Source organism: Rhincodon typus, chromosome 22 (genome assembly GCF_021869965.1).
Source record: "Rhincodon typus isolate 14 chromosome 22, sRhiTyp1.1, whole genome shotgun sequence".
NCBI lineage: Eukaryota > Metazoa > Chordata > Chondrichthyes > Orectolobiformes > Rhincodontidae > Rhincodon > Rhincodon typus.
Window position 1 is genome coordinate 2,902,100 of NC_063353.1, and position 17,296 is coordinate 2,919,395.

Genomic DNA, 17,296 nt, shown 5'->3' on the forward strand with positions numbered 1-17,296 from the left:
AAGGTGGGTAGGATAGTTATGTTGTGCAGGAGACAGAAGAAAGTTGCAGACAGATGTTGCTGATTGAGTGAGTGGGCAAAAATCTGGCAGATGGAGTATCATGTGGGAAAATGTAAAATTGTGCTCATTGATGGAAAGAATAAAAAAGCATCTTATTACTTAAATGGAGAACAACTGGAATTCTGAAATGCCAAAGCACTTGTATGTTCTAGCGCATGAATCACAAAAAGTTAGTATGCAGGGACAGCAAGTAATTTTTAAAAACTAATGAAAGACCAACCTTTAATATGAAAAGAATTGTACGTAAAAGTAAGGAGGTTATGCTTCATTTATCTAGGGTGCTGGTGAGACTATGTCTTGAATACCTTGTATAGTTTTGGCCTCCTTAAAGGATGTAAATTTGTTGTAGTAGTTCAGAAGCAGTTTTACCATATACCTGATTGGAATAAGCAGGTTGTTTTGTAAGGGAAGATTGGACAGACTGGACTTGACTGGAAGTTTTCACTGGAATTTAGAAGAGTGTGGGGTGACTTGTTTGAAGTTACAAGGTCCTGAACAGTCTTAAAAAGGTGGAGATGGAAATAATATTTCCTCTTGTGGGTGAGTTCTGAACTAGGGAACACTTTTTTAAAATTAGGGCTACAATTTTAGGTCAGAGATGAGGTGAATTTCTTTTTCTGAGGGTTGTGTAACTTTGTAACTGTGCCTCAGAAGGCGGTGGAAGTGGGATCATTGAATATTTCTAAGGTGGAGATAGGTAGTTTCTCAGAAGGCAGGGAATCAGTGTTGTCAGGAGTAGATGGGAACATGAAATTTGAAACACAAACAGATCAGTCATAGATAGTAGGAACTGCCGATGCTGGAGTCTGAGATGACAAGGTGTAGAGCTGGATGAACACAGCAGGCCAGGCAGCATCAGAGGAGCAGGAAAGCTGATGTTTCGGGTCTGGACCCTTCTTCAGAAATGGGGGAGGGGAGGGGAAGGGGGCTTTGAAATAAATAGAGAGAGGGGGATGCGATGATAGATGGTGGATAGAGGAGCAGATAGATGAAGAGAAGATGAACAGGTCAAGGAGGCGGGGATGAAGCCAGTAAAGGTGAGTGTAGGTAGGGAGTTAGGATGGGGGTTGCTCAGTGAGGAGGGAGGTGTGGGTAGGTGGGAGGGAAGATGTACAGGTCCATCGTACTGTCCATTTCCCTCCCACCTCACTGACCAACGCCCACCCCCACTTCCTACCTACTAGCCTCAACCTACAGCCAGGGACTGGGATGCAGGTGGCAGTGACAAAATCAAACACCCCAATCTTTAAGTGGAAGACACTTTTTTTTTCATACAATACTGGATGTCAAACAAGAAGCTTGACAATTTGGTGAAATTGAGGGAGATGGAGGGATGGTAGAATTGATTGACATTCACAAACGTATGTGTACTTTTGGGTGATATTGCTAAAGGATAGCAATGTAGGTGAGAAATAGGATAACAGCTAGGCTGGGTCCTTGGGGGAATACCAAAGGTAACAAGAAGTGGAAGGATCATGAAGTGTCAGGATAACAACACCAACTTATACCAATGTCCATATGTTGAATTAGACAGCAAAAAGACTTTCAGCGATTTACAAGGGTTATATTATAAAACCATAGTATAGCATAACAATCATTTTCCATTCCACTGGGGAAGAATTCTACTCTTTATTTTAAACAAACTAAATTAAACAAGAAACAAAAGCTGCCTGCTAGAGGCATTACAAAGTTAACCAAAACTTTAGTTCTGGTCAGCGAATTTGCAACAAGTCCTACATTTCTGGCCACTAGTTTTCACTGAGTGGAAGAGAAGTCCCAGTGCCAAAAAAAATCAATTCTCCAATTCACAGTCCCACAAAGCAAGATCCTGCAACACAACAGAAACTCTCAAGGTGCTTGTCGTTTCTTTTTCGTGTATCGAGAAAACTCAAAGCAGGCTTTAATTAAAATAACATGTTTGTCTAAACAGGTGACTTCAGTGGATTCGAACAATTTTTGCAATGTCTTTGAAAACCAGCCACTTGTTTTTCTTTGACCAGGTAAGAAAATGACAGATTCTTTAAAGTCAATTAAAGCAATCAACAGGGTCCCACAGTGAGAATCCAATTTTCTCCCAATAGGCAAGTTATAGGAATTTTAAAAAACCACGGAAACAGCCAGGAAAAAAAGATTTTGAAGCACTTACTCCACCCAAAGGTCAACAAACAGTTAACCTAGCTCGCAGGTAAGACAGTCAACGTTGACTTAGTTTGCAGATAAGATGGCCACAGTTAAATTTAGTTTACAGCTGAGGTGGTCACAGTTGACTTTTTGTACGCAAGTAAAATAGCTGAAGTTCAGCAGTCAGCCCTGGAATAGCATTCATTCAATCACATAAAGAATCACTGCGGCATTAAGGATACAGACTTGGTCTGGGTTCGAATCCCAGCATGGCAGATGGTGAAATTTGAATATAACAAAGAAGCTAGTCTGATAGTGACAGTGTTTCCATTGTCAGTTGTTATAAACACCCATCTAGTTCACTTTAGGGAAGGCTCAGTGGTTAGCACTGCTGCCTCACAGTGCCAGGATTTGATTCCCACCCTCAGGCGACTGTCTGTGTGGAGTTTGCATGTTCTCGCCGTGTCCTCTGGGTGCTCTGGTTTCCTCCCATGGTCCAAAGATGTGCGGGTTAGGTGGATTGGTCATGGTAAATACACGGTTACCAGGATAGGGCCTGGGTGGTATGTTCTTCGGAGGGTCGGTGCAGATCAATGGGCCAAACGGCCTCTTCCTGCACTGTCAGGGATTCTATCATTGGATGAAATCTACCATCGTGGGCCTGGCCTACACATGACTCCAAACCCACAGGTTCTCTGGGCAGTTGTGGATGAAGGGACAATAAATGTTGGCCTAACCAGTGACACACACATCACCATAAATTAACTATAACCAGAAAAGATGAGTTGAAAGCTTCATTGCTGAGGTTTGCAGAGATAGGAGGTGGCCTCTGTGAATGAGGTAGTTGGAAGATCTGTGCTGTAAGCACCAGTTGGTGGTGCTGGTTTTAAGGTCTGGGATATAAATTGACTTTTTAACCAATTTGTCTCTGCCATTACTTTCAGCCCACAAAAGACCAAAAAACGTTTGCCAGCCTCGGCAGTTTTAACTGAGCAAAAGGCAGTGGATGTTGCTCAGGCCCGTAACCGGCCCGGCTCAGGAGCCAGTGTGCTCAATGTCTTCATTTCCTCGCTTGCGGATGAAGTTGAGCATGTGCAGTATTTTGAGAACCTGCAAGCTGCCACCCCTTTCCTGTTGACCGAGATTGATGGAATGATTCTTCATTGCAAGATCGCTGGAATCCCCTTCCCCCGGGGCCTGGAGAACATCTTGAACTACAGCTGGAACGATCTCATCAACGACGTGTCCTACAAAAGGAAGCAGTGGCCGACGGCAGCTTGTAAGAGAACCTGTGTGCCCAAGAAGCCCCCGCAGAAGCTGAGCCGGGCCCATGGCAGTGTAACATCGGCCAGCACCATAACTAACAGCAGTAGAACCAGAACCAGATCAGCGCCCATATCAGAGGAGCTGAAAGAGAAACCGAACATCAAGGTGAATCAGAGACACGTTTCACGCAGCACTGTCAAAGGTAAGTCAATCACTGAAGTAAGATAGACTCACATTTATATTGTGTTGTTCGCACCCCTCCCCCACACACCCAAGAACATCACAAAGCATCTTGCAGACCATGGAGTACATTTGTATTGTTGTCGTTGTTGTGATGTAGGAAACACATTGGTGCCTGGCAAGCTCCCATAAACAGCAATTGACCAGGCTCTTTGTTTTATCCACCCATTGTTAGCCACTAACACTCCCCATTAACAGCTATTCCCCCTCCCAGCCTGGGATTTTTTGCCTCCACCTGAGGGAGCAGACAGGGCCTTGATTAAATTCCTCAGCCAGGGCCTTGATTAAATATCTCAGCCTGGGCCCAGTATCTCTGACAGTGAAGCATTCACTCAGGACTGCACTGGATTGTCAGCTTAGATGTTTGTGCTCAAGCCTCTAGAATTTCAAACACAAAATCTTCTGCCGCTAAGCCAAATCGAAAAGATAGATTGGGACAGATACAGAATTGAGAAATGCAGAAACAGGAGACAGTTCTGGGAAGAAGCATTGCTAATCACAGACAATGGAGAGCAGCAAGTTCAGGGATGAAAGGGAAACAGGACTTGATGCAAAGTTAAACATGGGCATGAGAGTTTTGGAGAAGCTACAGATAACTGAACCTTAGAGACTGGTCCAGGGCCTATTGGAATGGTTGAGTCTGCAGTTAACAAAGGCATAAATGAAGATTTCAGATAGGCTGAGGCAGAAATGGGTCATATCACAGAGGTGGAATTAGATGGAGGCAAGAGAGAACAAATTGGCGATGGGGCCAACCTACTTACACTTGGAGAAGGGGAGAAACCACTCACTCAGCATGTGTAGAGAATTGGCACTGAGGTACACAGAGCATTGGACAATCCTTCCCTCACCATCTCTAATCGGTGTTTTCCTTTAATTTGTTTGTGGGATGTGGGCAATGCTGGCTAGACCAATGTTACCCATCCTTAATTGCCTTTGAGAAGATAGTTGTGAATCACCTTCAAGAACTGCTACAGTCCATAAGGTGTAGGACTACCAATTGTGGTGCTGTGATGGAGTTCCAGGATTTTGACCCAGCAATATTGAAGGAATGGTGATATATCTCCAGGTCAAGATGGTGAGTAGCTTGGAGGGGAACAAGCCACTCACCGTCTTGACCTGCTGCTCTTGTCCTTCTAGATGTGAGAGGGTTTGGAACGTGCTGTCCAAGGAACCTTGGTGAGTCATAGAATCCCTACAGTGTGGAAACAGGCCCTTCGGCCCAACAAGTCCACACTGACCCTCACAACATCCCACCCAGACCCATCCCCCATAACCCACCTAACCTACACATCCCTGGATACTATGGGAAATTTAGCATGGCCAGTCCACCTAGCCTGCACATTTTTGGACTGTGGGAGGAAACTGGACTACCCGGAGGAAACCCACACAGACACAGGGAGAATGTGCAAACTCCACACAGACAGTCGCCCGAGAGTGGAATCGAACCCAGGTCCCTGGCAGGGCTAACCACTGAGCCACCGTGCCGCCCCAGTCTTTGCAGTGCACCTTGTAGATTTACACACTGCTGTATTGAGTCCAACACACATCCTGACCATGAGCTGTCCTGCTTTTTTAAAATCATTTCCTATTCCAAATCCAAAGTTCTGCCCATAAAGCATTAATGTCTGAGCCCAACTGGTTGTTTTTGTGTAGCCTTCAGCCCTATGTGAGACAGTGAGGATTCATCCATCTGATAGGTAAAAGACCCTTGCTGTTTACAGATCACCTTGCGAAGGGGCCTATCTGGATCACACACTAGATTAGAATAAGTCTTCATGGAAGAAAGGGTCAGAGGTCACCTGTCAGTAAAGTGAAATGACTAGTGTTATTCCTTTAGCACTGACAGCAGAACCCAGCCCATATCCTGCAGAAAGCTCACAGAAAGCTTCTTACATGGTTACTGAAAACAGCTCTTCACTCATTACTCACCAGCTCTTTGGGTAAAACGATATCAGTATTTTTTATAGAACTGCTTCACAAGCTGAATCAGCTGGACTGAACATGTTGATTAAGAGCTTGTGTGTCTTTATTAAAGGACACCCTTTACTTAAATGAACTGAATACGTTCAACCCCCACCAGGTGAGATCATTCACAAACACTAAATGCTGCTATTTGCATGTGTAGATCAGTTATTATTGACAATGATTTTACAAATGACTCCAGGGTCTTCATCTCCATTCCTTTATCTTGAGGTTTATTTCACACATTGATCGTTCCTCCTGTGAAGACAAAGTTCCTGATCTTAGTCATAGTCATAGAGTCATACGCCATACAAACAGGTCCTTCAGCCCACTGTGCCTATGCCTTCTGACAAACACCAAACTACACTGATCCCATTTCACTGCACTTGGCCCATAGCCTTCTATGCCCTGGCATTTTAAGTGCTCATCCAGATGCTTCTAAATGTTGTGAGAGTAGCTGCCTGCACCATGCTCTCAGGCAGCACTTTCCATATTTCTACCACCCTCTGGGTGAACACATTTTTTTCTCAGATCTTCCTCTAACCCGTGTGCTCCTCACCTTAGACTTATGTCCTCTAGTCTTGGACACGCCTGCCATCAGGAAAAGATTCTGTCCCCATCTCTCATAATTTTGTATACCTCGATCAGATCCTCTTCAGCTTCCTCTGCTCCAAGCAAACCAAACCCAACCTATCCAGTCTCTCGTCATAACTGAGACTTTTCATCCCAGCATCATCCTGGAATCTCCTCTGCACCTTCTCCAGTGCAATCACATCCTTCTGCACAGTGTATTCCATCTGTGGCCTAACCAATGTTTTAAAAAGTTGTAATAGACGTCCTTGCTCATATATTCTACACCACAGCTGATGAAGGCAAGCATCCTAAATACCTTCTTCACCACCCCATCTTCCTACACTGATACCTTCAGGGATATGGACATGTACTCCAAGGTCTTGTTGTACTTCTGTACTCCCTAGGTACCTACCATTTATTGTGTATATCATTCCTTTATTAGACCTCCCAAAATGCATCACCCACATTTATCAGGATTAAAATCCATCTACCATTGCTCTGCCCAATTTACCAGCTGATCAATATCAGACTGTACCCTGAGAGCATCCTCCTCATTATCAAAAACACCACCAATTCTCATGTCATGTGCAAACATATTAATTGATTACTTCTGCATTTGCATCAAACCGTCAATGTACATAACAAACAGCAAGGGCACCAGCACCGATCCTTGTGATACACTGCTGGCAACAGGCTTCCAATCACAAAAATAACCTTCCACCATCACCCTCTGTCCCCTATTTGCAAGCCAATGTAAGGATCCAGTTTTCCAACTTGCCTCAGATCCTATGGGCTCTTACCTTTTGGACCAGTCTTGCATGTGGGACCTTTTTAAAGGTCTTACTGAAGTCCAAGTAAACCACATCAACTGCATTACCCTCATCAGTGTGTTTAGTCGCTTTTTCAAAAAACTCAACTAAGTTAGTCTGACAGGATCTCCCTCTAACAAATCTGTGCTGACTATCCCTGATCAATCTCTGACTTTCCAAGTGTTGATTAATCCTCAGGAATTTTTTTCCAATAATTTTCCATTTTTTTCCCTACCACTGATGTCAGACTAACTGCTCTGTAATTATCTGGCCTACCCCTGCTGCCCTACTTGAACAAAGGAAACACATTAGCTATCCTCCAGTCAGTGTAGTGTTAAATACAACAAAAAGACAGAAATTGCTGGGAAAACTCAGCAGGTCTGGCAATATCCGTAGAGAGAAAGCAGAGTTAAAGCTAAGTTGATTCCAGTCACTCTTCTTCAAAACTGAAGTGTTAAATATCTTTGCTATGGCTCGGGCAATCTCCTCCCTTGCCTCCCATAGCACCCAGGATTTACGCACCTTTCTGCCAGCTAAAACATCTAATGCCTCCTCCTTATTAATCCTAACAAACTCTAGAACCTCACCATCCCAAATGAAAATTCCAACTTCTATGTCCTTCTCCTTTGTGAATATAGATGAGAAATATTCATTTAAGACTTCACCCTCATCATCTGCATTCTAATAGGCCCCACTCTTTCCCGGTAATCCTCTCACCCTTAATCTATTTAAAAGTTGCCTTGGGGTTTTCCTTAGTCCCATCTGCCAAATTTATTTTGTGGCCCCTCTTTGCCCTCCTAATATCTTTTTTAAGCAACCCCCTGCACTCTCTATACTTTTGAAGGGCCTCTCTGGTTTTAATGCTCTGTACCAGACATATGCTTCCTCATTTTTCTTTACCAAACTCTCCATATGGCTTGACATCCAGGGGTCTTTGGATTTCCTGCCCATGCACTTCACTCGTAGAGGAACACACTGGCCCTGAACTCTCACTGTACTACTTTTAAAAGACTCTCAATTTCCCCCAAATATACACTTACCTGCAAGTAGCTGCTCCCAGTCCATGTTTGCCAGATCCTGTCTCATGGTATTGAAATTGGCCTCCCCTCAATTTAGACAATTAACTTCTACACTATCCTTATTCTTTTCCGTAATGACTTTGAAACTTACAGAGTTATGGTCACTATTCCCAAAATGCTCATTAACTGACACTTCAAACACTTGACCGGCTTCATTCCCTAGGATTAGGACTAGCACTGCCCCATCTCTAGTAGGACTATCTACTATGTACTGTGCACAAAAAACTCTCCTGGATGCACTTTAAAAATTCCGTCATGAATCCTTTAACACCAAGCGATCCCAATTTACATTAGCAAAGCTGAAATCCCTACTACAGGTAGTTCTGCTATAACACATGTTTCATTAACACAAAATGGCTGTAATGCAATTGATGAATAGTGGATGCAATTTGGATAACACAAACTTTCTGCTGTACAGTTATATAGCGATTTCCCTAAAACGTGATTTTCGAAGGTGATTTTCTATAGCACGAGGTTACACCTTTTTGTGATTTCCCTACATATCTGCCCTCTGACGGCTGGAAGGTCTAAAGTATAATCCCAGCAAAGCAATCACCCTTTTTTTAATTTCTAAACACTACCCAGATGGTCTCATTTGACAACCTTTCTAGGACCCCTCCCTCATTCCTGCTGTGATCATCTCCCTTATCAATAATGCAACCTGTTCAGAAAATGCACCTCTGGTGCAGATAAGACTTAAGTAAGGATATGATCACTGCATCACAAGCCCCCTCCCCTTTAATTCCACGTCCACTGTTTAATTTGAAGTAATATTCCAGATTTACCTTTACAGTCCCATAATTATCCAACAACTCTTGTAGGATCATTGCTTAAGGATTTCCTTGAGGAAAGGATATTTTCAAGTCTCTCTGGTTGTTTCTGTTAACTCACGCCTATGACCTGGAGAATTCCAGAAAAGCCTCTCCCATTCAGGGAGTGGCCAGTAGAGCACTGTATTAATTCCATTATTATCTCCTCGGACTTGGACACTATTAGATTGAGAATACTGAAAAAAAATGAGTTATTATAATGTTGATTCTGGTGCAATGACCTGTAACAGTCTGAAGGGTTCAAGTCCCACTGTCCCAAAGGTGTGTCCAAGCAGGGTGATTAAAAACAGAAACAGAAAGTGCTGGAGAAACTCAGCAGGTCTGGCAGCGTCTGTGGAGAGAAAGCAGAGTTAACGTTTCGAGGCCAGTGACCCTTCTTCAGAACTGTTTGTGACTAGGAGAATGTTGGTATATATGCCGAAGACAGAGGGATAAGTGGAGACAGAACCAAGAGAGAGAGAAAGAGAGAAAGTTAGGCAGACAAAGGAATGGTTGATAATAGTAAGTCAGGGAGGAAGAAAAGCTGATAATTGCGACAATGAGTAGTGAAAATGGGCTGCTGTGCTGAAAGCAGCCCATGTGATGACAGGGCCTGGTGTGTGGGGGTGGGGGTAAGGACATGGGAGATGTTGACCAGGGAACATGGTGGTGTGTTGAAGTGACAGGCAGCAGGAAGCTCAGGGTCATTTTTGCAGACAGAACGTAGGTGTTCCACAAAGCAGTCGCCCAGTCCGCATTTTGTCTCCCCAGTGTAGAGGAGACCACATTGTGAGCAGCAAATACTATAGACTAGATTGTGTGAAATGCAGGTAAATCACTGCTTCACCTGGAGGGTGTGTTTGGGCCCTTGGATAGTGAGGAGGGAGGAAGCAAACAGGTAAGTGTTACACCTTCTGTGATTGCATGGAAGGTGCAAGTGATTGTGGGGGGGGGGGGGTGTGGTGTTTTGAGAGTGGAGGAGGAGTGGACCAAGATGTCCTGGAGGGAACAAGGGTGAATAAACATATTGTTTTTCATAATAGTTCAATCAGTCGCCCCTCTAGATTTGATAGATGTTGAGTCAATGTGGACTCCACAGTCTCTTTTTAAACATCAGCCTGAACCATCTCCACGCAGCACTCACTGCTGTCTCATTTGCTTCTGACATGTAGTAATTTACACTTTCTTACAACGAGTTTATTGATTGATTTATTTTTCCTACCTCTTTTGCCTGTAATTAAAGGGCCAACAATGGCTTCGAAATGTCAGTGGCCTTTGTGTCCGGTTAAACCTGGCAAATGGAGCTAATTCCCAGGGGTCTCCTGCTGGGAATCCACAGGAACTGTGATGTTTCTGGTGAAAGACCCAGTTAAATATCGGAGTCAGACCCTAAGCGCAATATTGGTCAGAACTGGTTAAAACTGGTGTCATGATCACTCACACAACACCAGAAACTGGATCCAAACTAAAATGTTCCTGTAGCTGAGAGTGAAAGGATTGTTTTTTAAGCATTTACTTTATGGTTCATTGGGGATTCCAAGAGGAGAGGGAGTTGGTATTGGGAGAGGGTGAGAGGAGAGAGAGGGATAGTGAAGTGAGAGATGGGAATGGTGAAGAGAGAGAGGGATGGTGAAGAGAGAGGGGGATGGTGAAGACAGAAGGGGATGGCAGTGGGAGATGGGGCATAGTGAAGAGCGAAAGAGATGGTGACAGGAGAGGGGGATGGTGGTAGAAGGGAGAACGAAGAAAGGAGACAGGAGGAAGCTGAGATATAAAGAATATGGAGGTGAAAGATAACCTGAAGTTGAACCAGGGAAAGTAGGAACATCCAAGGGAAAAGAGGAAATGAGGAGGAAATGATCTAATATCTCTTGGGGAAACTTGGAACCTGGAAACTGACAGGGGTGGGAGGAAGATGCAAATAACCACAGCCCGAATCAAACCAGCTCTTCCAGCAGCGAGTGTTTAAGTGTAGCACGTTCACATTGCAGAAACGGGCCAATGATATATTCAGTGAAATCTGTGATATGCAGCATCACACCAACCACAACCACCAATGCCCCTATCCCTCTCCCACCCAATCTCTCGCTTCCCAATGCTCTGTTACTATATAAAATACTGATGTCTGTCTGAAGCGAATGAAAAAGGGACAGGCTCAAAGCTTAATTATTTTTCTTCCCCCTCTGTATTTACGGTGAAAAGATTCATGTAAATGTGAGGTGAGAGAAAGTGCTTCTTCACACAGTGAGTTTGGAATGAGATCTGGTGGAGGCAGGTTCAGTTGGTTCATTCCAAGGACATGGGGTGATCATTTAAACAGAGATAGTGTGTGAGGATGTGGGGAAACGTCAAGAGAATGGCACTGAGGCAAAATACCCAGACAGCCAGTGTAGATGTGGTGGGCCCAATGACCTCCTCCCATTCTGTAACAACTGTGTGAAAGGTGGGAAGTCTCCAGGCCTCTGCATGCTGCAGGTTAGATCAAGATAAATCTCTATTCAACTCCCAGTATTATCACGAACTGCAGTGGGCCAACCAGCATCATCCAATCCTGGTGCATGTCGGATAATGGAAATTTAAATGTTAAAATGTAGGAAATGTGACATGTGAGCCACAGCGTCCCCATTCATTTGTAACATTTTGAAAAACCAGCATGTGTGGATCAAAATAAAGGAGTTGAATCGTAATTGTGGTACTTTGTAACCACATACCAAAACAGCAAATAGCTGGCTGTCCTTGACCATGAGAATATTTACAATAAAGCCTGAATATATATTTTCTAATCACTCAGTTCAGAGATGCTGTAACACACTTCTGGAGCAGGTGGGACTTGAACCCAGGCTTTCTGGCTCTAACAGTGGCAATGAAACAAAAACAGAAAACGCTGGAAAAGCTCAGCAGGTCTGGCAGCATCTGTGGAGAGAAAGCAGAGCTAATGTTTTGGGTTTAGTGACCGTTCCTCAGAACATGTTCTCTGATTTCTCTTCGCAGATCCTGCTGTGCTTTTCCAGCATTTTTCTGTTTTCATTTCTGAATTCCAGTAACCTCAGTTCTTTGGGTTTATTTTTGTGGCAATGAAATTGTTGAGTCACCAATCACAGAGTAGACAAAGAGTTGTCTGTTCAACAAGTGGCTCAAAGTCTGCTTTTTTCTTTCTGCTGGGAGAGTTTTCATTCGATTTACATGGACTTGTAATGATTTTAACTGATGATAGTGTAGGAAGGCACTGGCAAAAATGAGGGTATGGTAAGTAGGCAGGGAAAGGTTTTGATGTGGGTGGTACAGATCAGAAGTTGGTTTTAATCAATATAAATGGATGATTGAAATTTTCAAGTTAGCATATTGTATGGCATTGCAAAAAGGATTGGCACAGACTAAGACACATCTCCCAACTCCCGATCTCAGTGTTGCTTCCTCCATTAGCTTTCTTCAGGTTGCCTGGACCTTGTTTCTTTTCCACGTTATTTTTCTCGACCTGTTTGGTCCTTATGCCTGGTTTCTATTTGCTCATTTGTCAGTGAGAGGTGGCGCTGATGGTTCGGGCCTGGTGTGAAGGGCAGGATGGGAAAGTTAGGGTTCAGTCTGTAGGGAGGTTGGGGTCTGGGAGGAGAGGGATTTGATGTGTGGGTCCAAGCAGCTGAGTGCTGGAATGCAGAGAGGGGTAGATCCAACAACCCCACTCCCACAGTGGTTGGTCCCTGCAGAAACCATGATTTTGCCTAATGCATATCACATTGTGTCTCCTACATTAGAGCAGGGACTACATCAACAAAGAACAGTTCGTTAGCTGTAAGCTGCATCAAAATTATAGACATTCTAAAGTGTGGAAGCAGGCCATTCGGCCTGTCGGGTCCATAGTGACCCTCTGAAGACCACTCCACCCCCTACCCTATCCCTGTAACCCAGCATTTCCAATGGCCAGTCCACCCTAACCCGCACATGTTTGGACTCTGGAAGGAAACCAGAGCACCCAGAGAAAACCCACGCAGACAACGGGAGAAAATGCAAATTCCACACAGACAGTCACCTGAGGCTGGAATCAAAGCTGGGTCAATTGTGCTAAGGGAGCAGTGCTAACCACTGAGCCACCATTGTGCCGTGGCAGATGTCCAGTGGTCATGAAAAGCACTGTATAAATCAAAGCCTTTCTTCTTTTTCCCACAATAATCTAATTCCCAATGCCTTTTCTATTTTACATCTCCAACATTTGTACAGGTTCTCTTGCAGTTAAATTTCCTCATTGTAAACTCTTTTAGCCTCTGACCTTATTTACTCATCCCACCCACCACCCCCCCAACACTTGCACTTTGTAGCCTGGTGCTGCAATCCACCCAATTGGCATCTCCCCTTCACTCACACCCCCATTACTTTCTCGTTCAGTTTCAGCTCGTGCAGAGTTCTGCTCCTTCACTGCTTTCCCTCCTTACCTTATCTCTCTCTGCACTTCACTGCCTTGTTCTCTCTCAAAGCTGCCTTTTTTGTATAAACAGCATGAATGTCCAGCCTTGAGCTGAGACGGTCTCCCAGCCTCAGGAGCCTTGAGGTGAGGCCCGGTGCAGACTGGAGTCAAGGCCTGGCGTGGATTGGGTTGCAAGGACTGCTGTTCTGAAACTTTTTATTTCTCCACTTTCTAATTTATTCCTATGATCTGTAATGCTGGACTTTTTATTTCTTTAATTTTCTAATTTTTTTCCTATGACTTGTACTGAAGAAACTGTACCCAGATGCCTTGTACTGAAGATGGCATCGTAATTGGCGACATGTAAACTTTTCACTGCACTCATGTGAGTACATGTGACAACAAAGCTAATTCAATTCAATTCAATAAATGTTCCTCAGGAATTGAGTTTGCTGCTCTACTTGTAATGATAGCCCATGATGGTTGCCTGGGGTCTGGACTCAGACACATTGAGGATGTAGTGTATATTCCCTTGGCCAGCAAACCAGATGACTTTGAAGGAAGTGCATTTGTTTTTTTATAAAAAACAAGTTATTGAAATCTCGGAAGAACCTTTTTAAACACATACTTCCTGAAGCATTACCTTTGCGACTGGCTGCTGGTTTCTGTCACTGACTAATGAGAGCCACTTTCTCTTTGCATGAGCCAATTGGATGGATTGCACTTTTTTGTGTTTGTATGAATCGCGTCCTTCCCGATTATAAACGCTGACATTTGACTCAAAATTGTTATACAGGAGGTTGGGTGTTGTATAAGGTAATGGCTGAGAAAGAGTTAATGTGAAATTGCATTAAGCTCCACCTGATCTGATGATATCACACAGACTTTGGGATCAGAATTGGGCAGTCTTGTATGAGGTCCTAATGAAGACAAACATGTCATCTCTTGCAAAAACAGGAATTGCTGGAGAAACACAGCCAGTCTGGCAGGAAAAGAGGAGAAAAAAAAGTTAATGTTTCAAGTCTATGTTCCTTCTTTCTGAAAATTTGAAATGTTAACTCTGTTTCTCTCTCCACAGTTGCTGCCAGACCTGCTGAGTTTCTCCAGCAATTTCTACTTTTGTTTCAGATCTTCAGCATTCGCAGTTTTTGTTTTATTTATGTCATCTCTTCAGTAATTATATCAAATTAGTTCATATGATGTGTACGAATTGCTGTTATGCTGTAAACGACAACTTGTTATGTAAGATGAGTGCTTCTTCTTGTTAAGACTCACCAGCAGTCTATGCTAAGCAAGTGATAATTAGACAGGCTCTGAGGGATAGAAAGGAAGATTGGTGGCAGCAAATTATCAAACTGCAAGCTACAAGTAGTTCGTAGTCGATGTGACGGCATGGATCAAAAAGAAATAGGGAATTTTAATGTTCCTAATCATACTCCACTCTGACTTGGAACTGAAGCACATTCCTTCACAGTTACAGAGTCATACAGTCATAGAGATATACAGCATGGAAACAGACCCTTTGGTCCAACTTGTCCATGCTGACCAGATATTCGAAATTAATCTAGTCCCATTTGCCAGCATTTGGCCCATATCCCTCTAAACCCTTTCTTTTCATATATCCTTCCATCTCCACCACTTCCTCTGGCAGTTCATTCCATGCACGCACCACCCTCTGCATGAAAACATTGCCCCTTAGGTCCCTTTTAAATCTTTCCCCTCTCACCTTAAACCTATGCCCTCTAGTTTTGGACTCCCCTACCCTGGGGAAAAGACCTTGGCTAGTCATCCTAACCATGCCCCTCATGATTTTATAAACCTCTATAAGCTCACCCCTCAGCCTCCTACGCTCCAGGGAAAATAACCCCAGCCTATTCAGCCTCTCCCTATGGCTCAAATTCTCTAACTTTGGCAATATCTCTGTTGATTTTTTTCTGAACACTTTCAAGTTTCACAACATCTTTCCTATAGCAGGGAGACCAGAACTGAACACAATATTCTGAAAGCGCCTAATCAATGTCCTGTACAGCCATAATAGTTGGGTCAAAATCCTGAAACTCCCTCCCTAATAGCCTTGCATGTGTTCTTACACCAAACAGACTGCAGCTGTTCAAAAAGGCAGCTCACCACGACCTTCTCCAGGGCAAGCAGGCACAGGCAATAAATGCTGGCTTAGTCAGCTATGCCACATCCCATGAACAAATTAGTAAGGAGAAAGGTGTCAAAGAAACTCTATTGACAATTTGTATTTTTACAGTCGGTACAGTGTGGAGCAGGAGGAACACAGCAGGTCAGACAGCATCAGAGGAGCAGGGGAGTTGATTTTTCGGGTCGGGACCCTGCTGTGTACCTCCAGCTCCACACTGTATCGACTCTGACTCCAGTATCTGCAGTTCTTGCTATCTCCTTGGATTTATACAGTGTCTTTAATATAGTAAAACCTCCCAGGGTGTAACGTTGTCAATAAAAATATTGACAAATAAGTAGAATCCTGTTTCAATACATATACCTCCTTGTGCAATCGGTCCTGAACATTATAAATTGCTCTTAAATATCTAGTCCTCACTTTATGACACAATCCGAGGATTGGATCGGGTCAAAGGGCTAGAGACTGACTTGCATCCAGCAGATTAACCAGAGGAATGAATGTGAACCTGGTGTTGAAGTTAGAGTAGAGACTCTAGCATCAGTCCTCCTGATGAATCAGCACAATCTGTGAGTGGAGGGAGCTAGAACTGTCACACTCTGACTCTCAAAAGTGGGGGGGGAGCGGAAATGAAAAGATGCTAATGTGAATCCAAACTGCTTCCTGATACTTTATTGACAGTAATGTCAGCTTTCTAAATAGCTGTCTTTGTGTGAAAGACGGGGAAGTCCCGGAATAAGTGTGAAACCTGTACCACTGGCCCAACCTGATGTGAAGATTAACTTGTTTGCAGGCCTTTTATGTTGCAGCATTGTAGCTGGTGAAAGTACTTGTACCGTTGCAAATCTGAACACAAGTTTGTTTCTGAACGGGAGGGGCAGCTTGGAGCACTGCTTGTGACCTGTTTTGCCTGGCCACAGGCAGGCTAAAGTGTGACAGTAGTGGGGCCTGATCTGTAGTCAGCAAGGAAGATGCCCGAAATAAAACCCCAGTCCTGAACCCAGAACTGTTTTGCTTTGATAGTCATGGGCAATTTTTGACTTTGCCACAATACACTGATGGTAATTTTGCGACAGAGATGGATTGGTTCACCTCCTAAAAAGACCAGACCTGGTCCATGACCAGTCAAGACCACACTGGTATCTGTGAGCTAGAGAGAGACAACAGTTTTACTCTTCAACATTTAGCCCAAATGGAACATTTTCCACGAAAATCACAAGCCAGCAATTCCAGCTGAAGTAAAACACAGAGTTTTTAAAATTCATTTTTGGGACATGGACGTCACTGGCTGAGCCAGCATTTAATGGTCGTCCCTAGTTGCCCCTTGAGAAGGTGTATTTTTGAACCGCTGCAGTTGATGTGTTGTATGTTGACCCACAATGCTGTTAGGGAGGGAAATCGCTAGGTGCAAATCAGTAAAGGAAAGAAAAGAGAGGAAGTGCATTTGTAAAGTGCCTTTCACAATCCTGGAAGTCCAAAAAAGTTCATGTGGACTTCTAAAGCGGAGTTACAGTTGTAATGTCGGCAGCTGTAGAAACCGAACCAATGAAGACAAGATCCCTTGAACAGCAATGCATTAAGTACCAGTTGATTTAATTGGTTGAGGGATAAATATTGGCCAAGTCAATGGGAAGGCCCTCCTGCCCTTTAAATGATGTGAAGGCATTACTTATATCTACCTGAGCAATGGTGTTTCTGACAGTACAGCACTTCCTCTGTGCTCAAGAGTGGGAATTGAACCCAGATCTTTCTGACTCAGAGGTGCAGGTGATACCTACTGACCCACAACTTACATCAAAATAACGATGATGTGGTTGACTCTCAACTGC

At 43.8% G+C, this 17,296-nt stretch overlaps 1 protein-coding gene across 1 annotated transcript in view; it reads left to right on the forward strand.

Moving 5' to 3' along the window:
* LOC109937756 overlaps positions 1–17,296 on the forward strand; it is a 57,993-nt gene that overhangs the window by 8,047 nt on the left and 32,650 nt on the right. The window contains exons 2-4 of the mRNA XM_048610504.1: positions 1,991–2,060; positions 2,142–2,245; positions 3,126–3,649. Of these exons, the coding sequence (XP_048466461.1) occupies positions 2,022–2,060; positions 2,142–2,245; positions 3,126–3,649 (667 nt within the window). The 5' untranslated portion in view covers positions 1,991–2,021. The remainder of the gene's footprint in view (positions 1–1,990; positions 2,061–2,141; positions 2,246–3,125; positions 3,650–17,296) is intronic.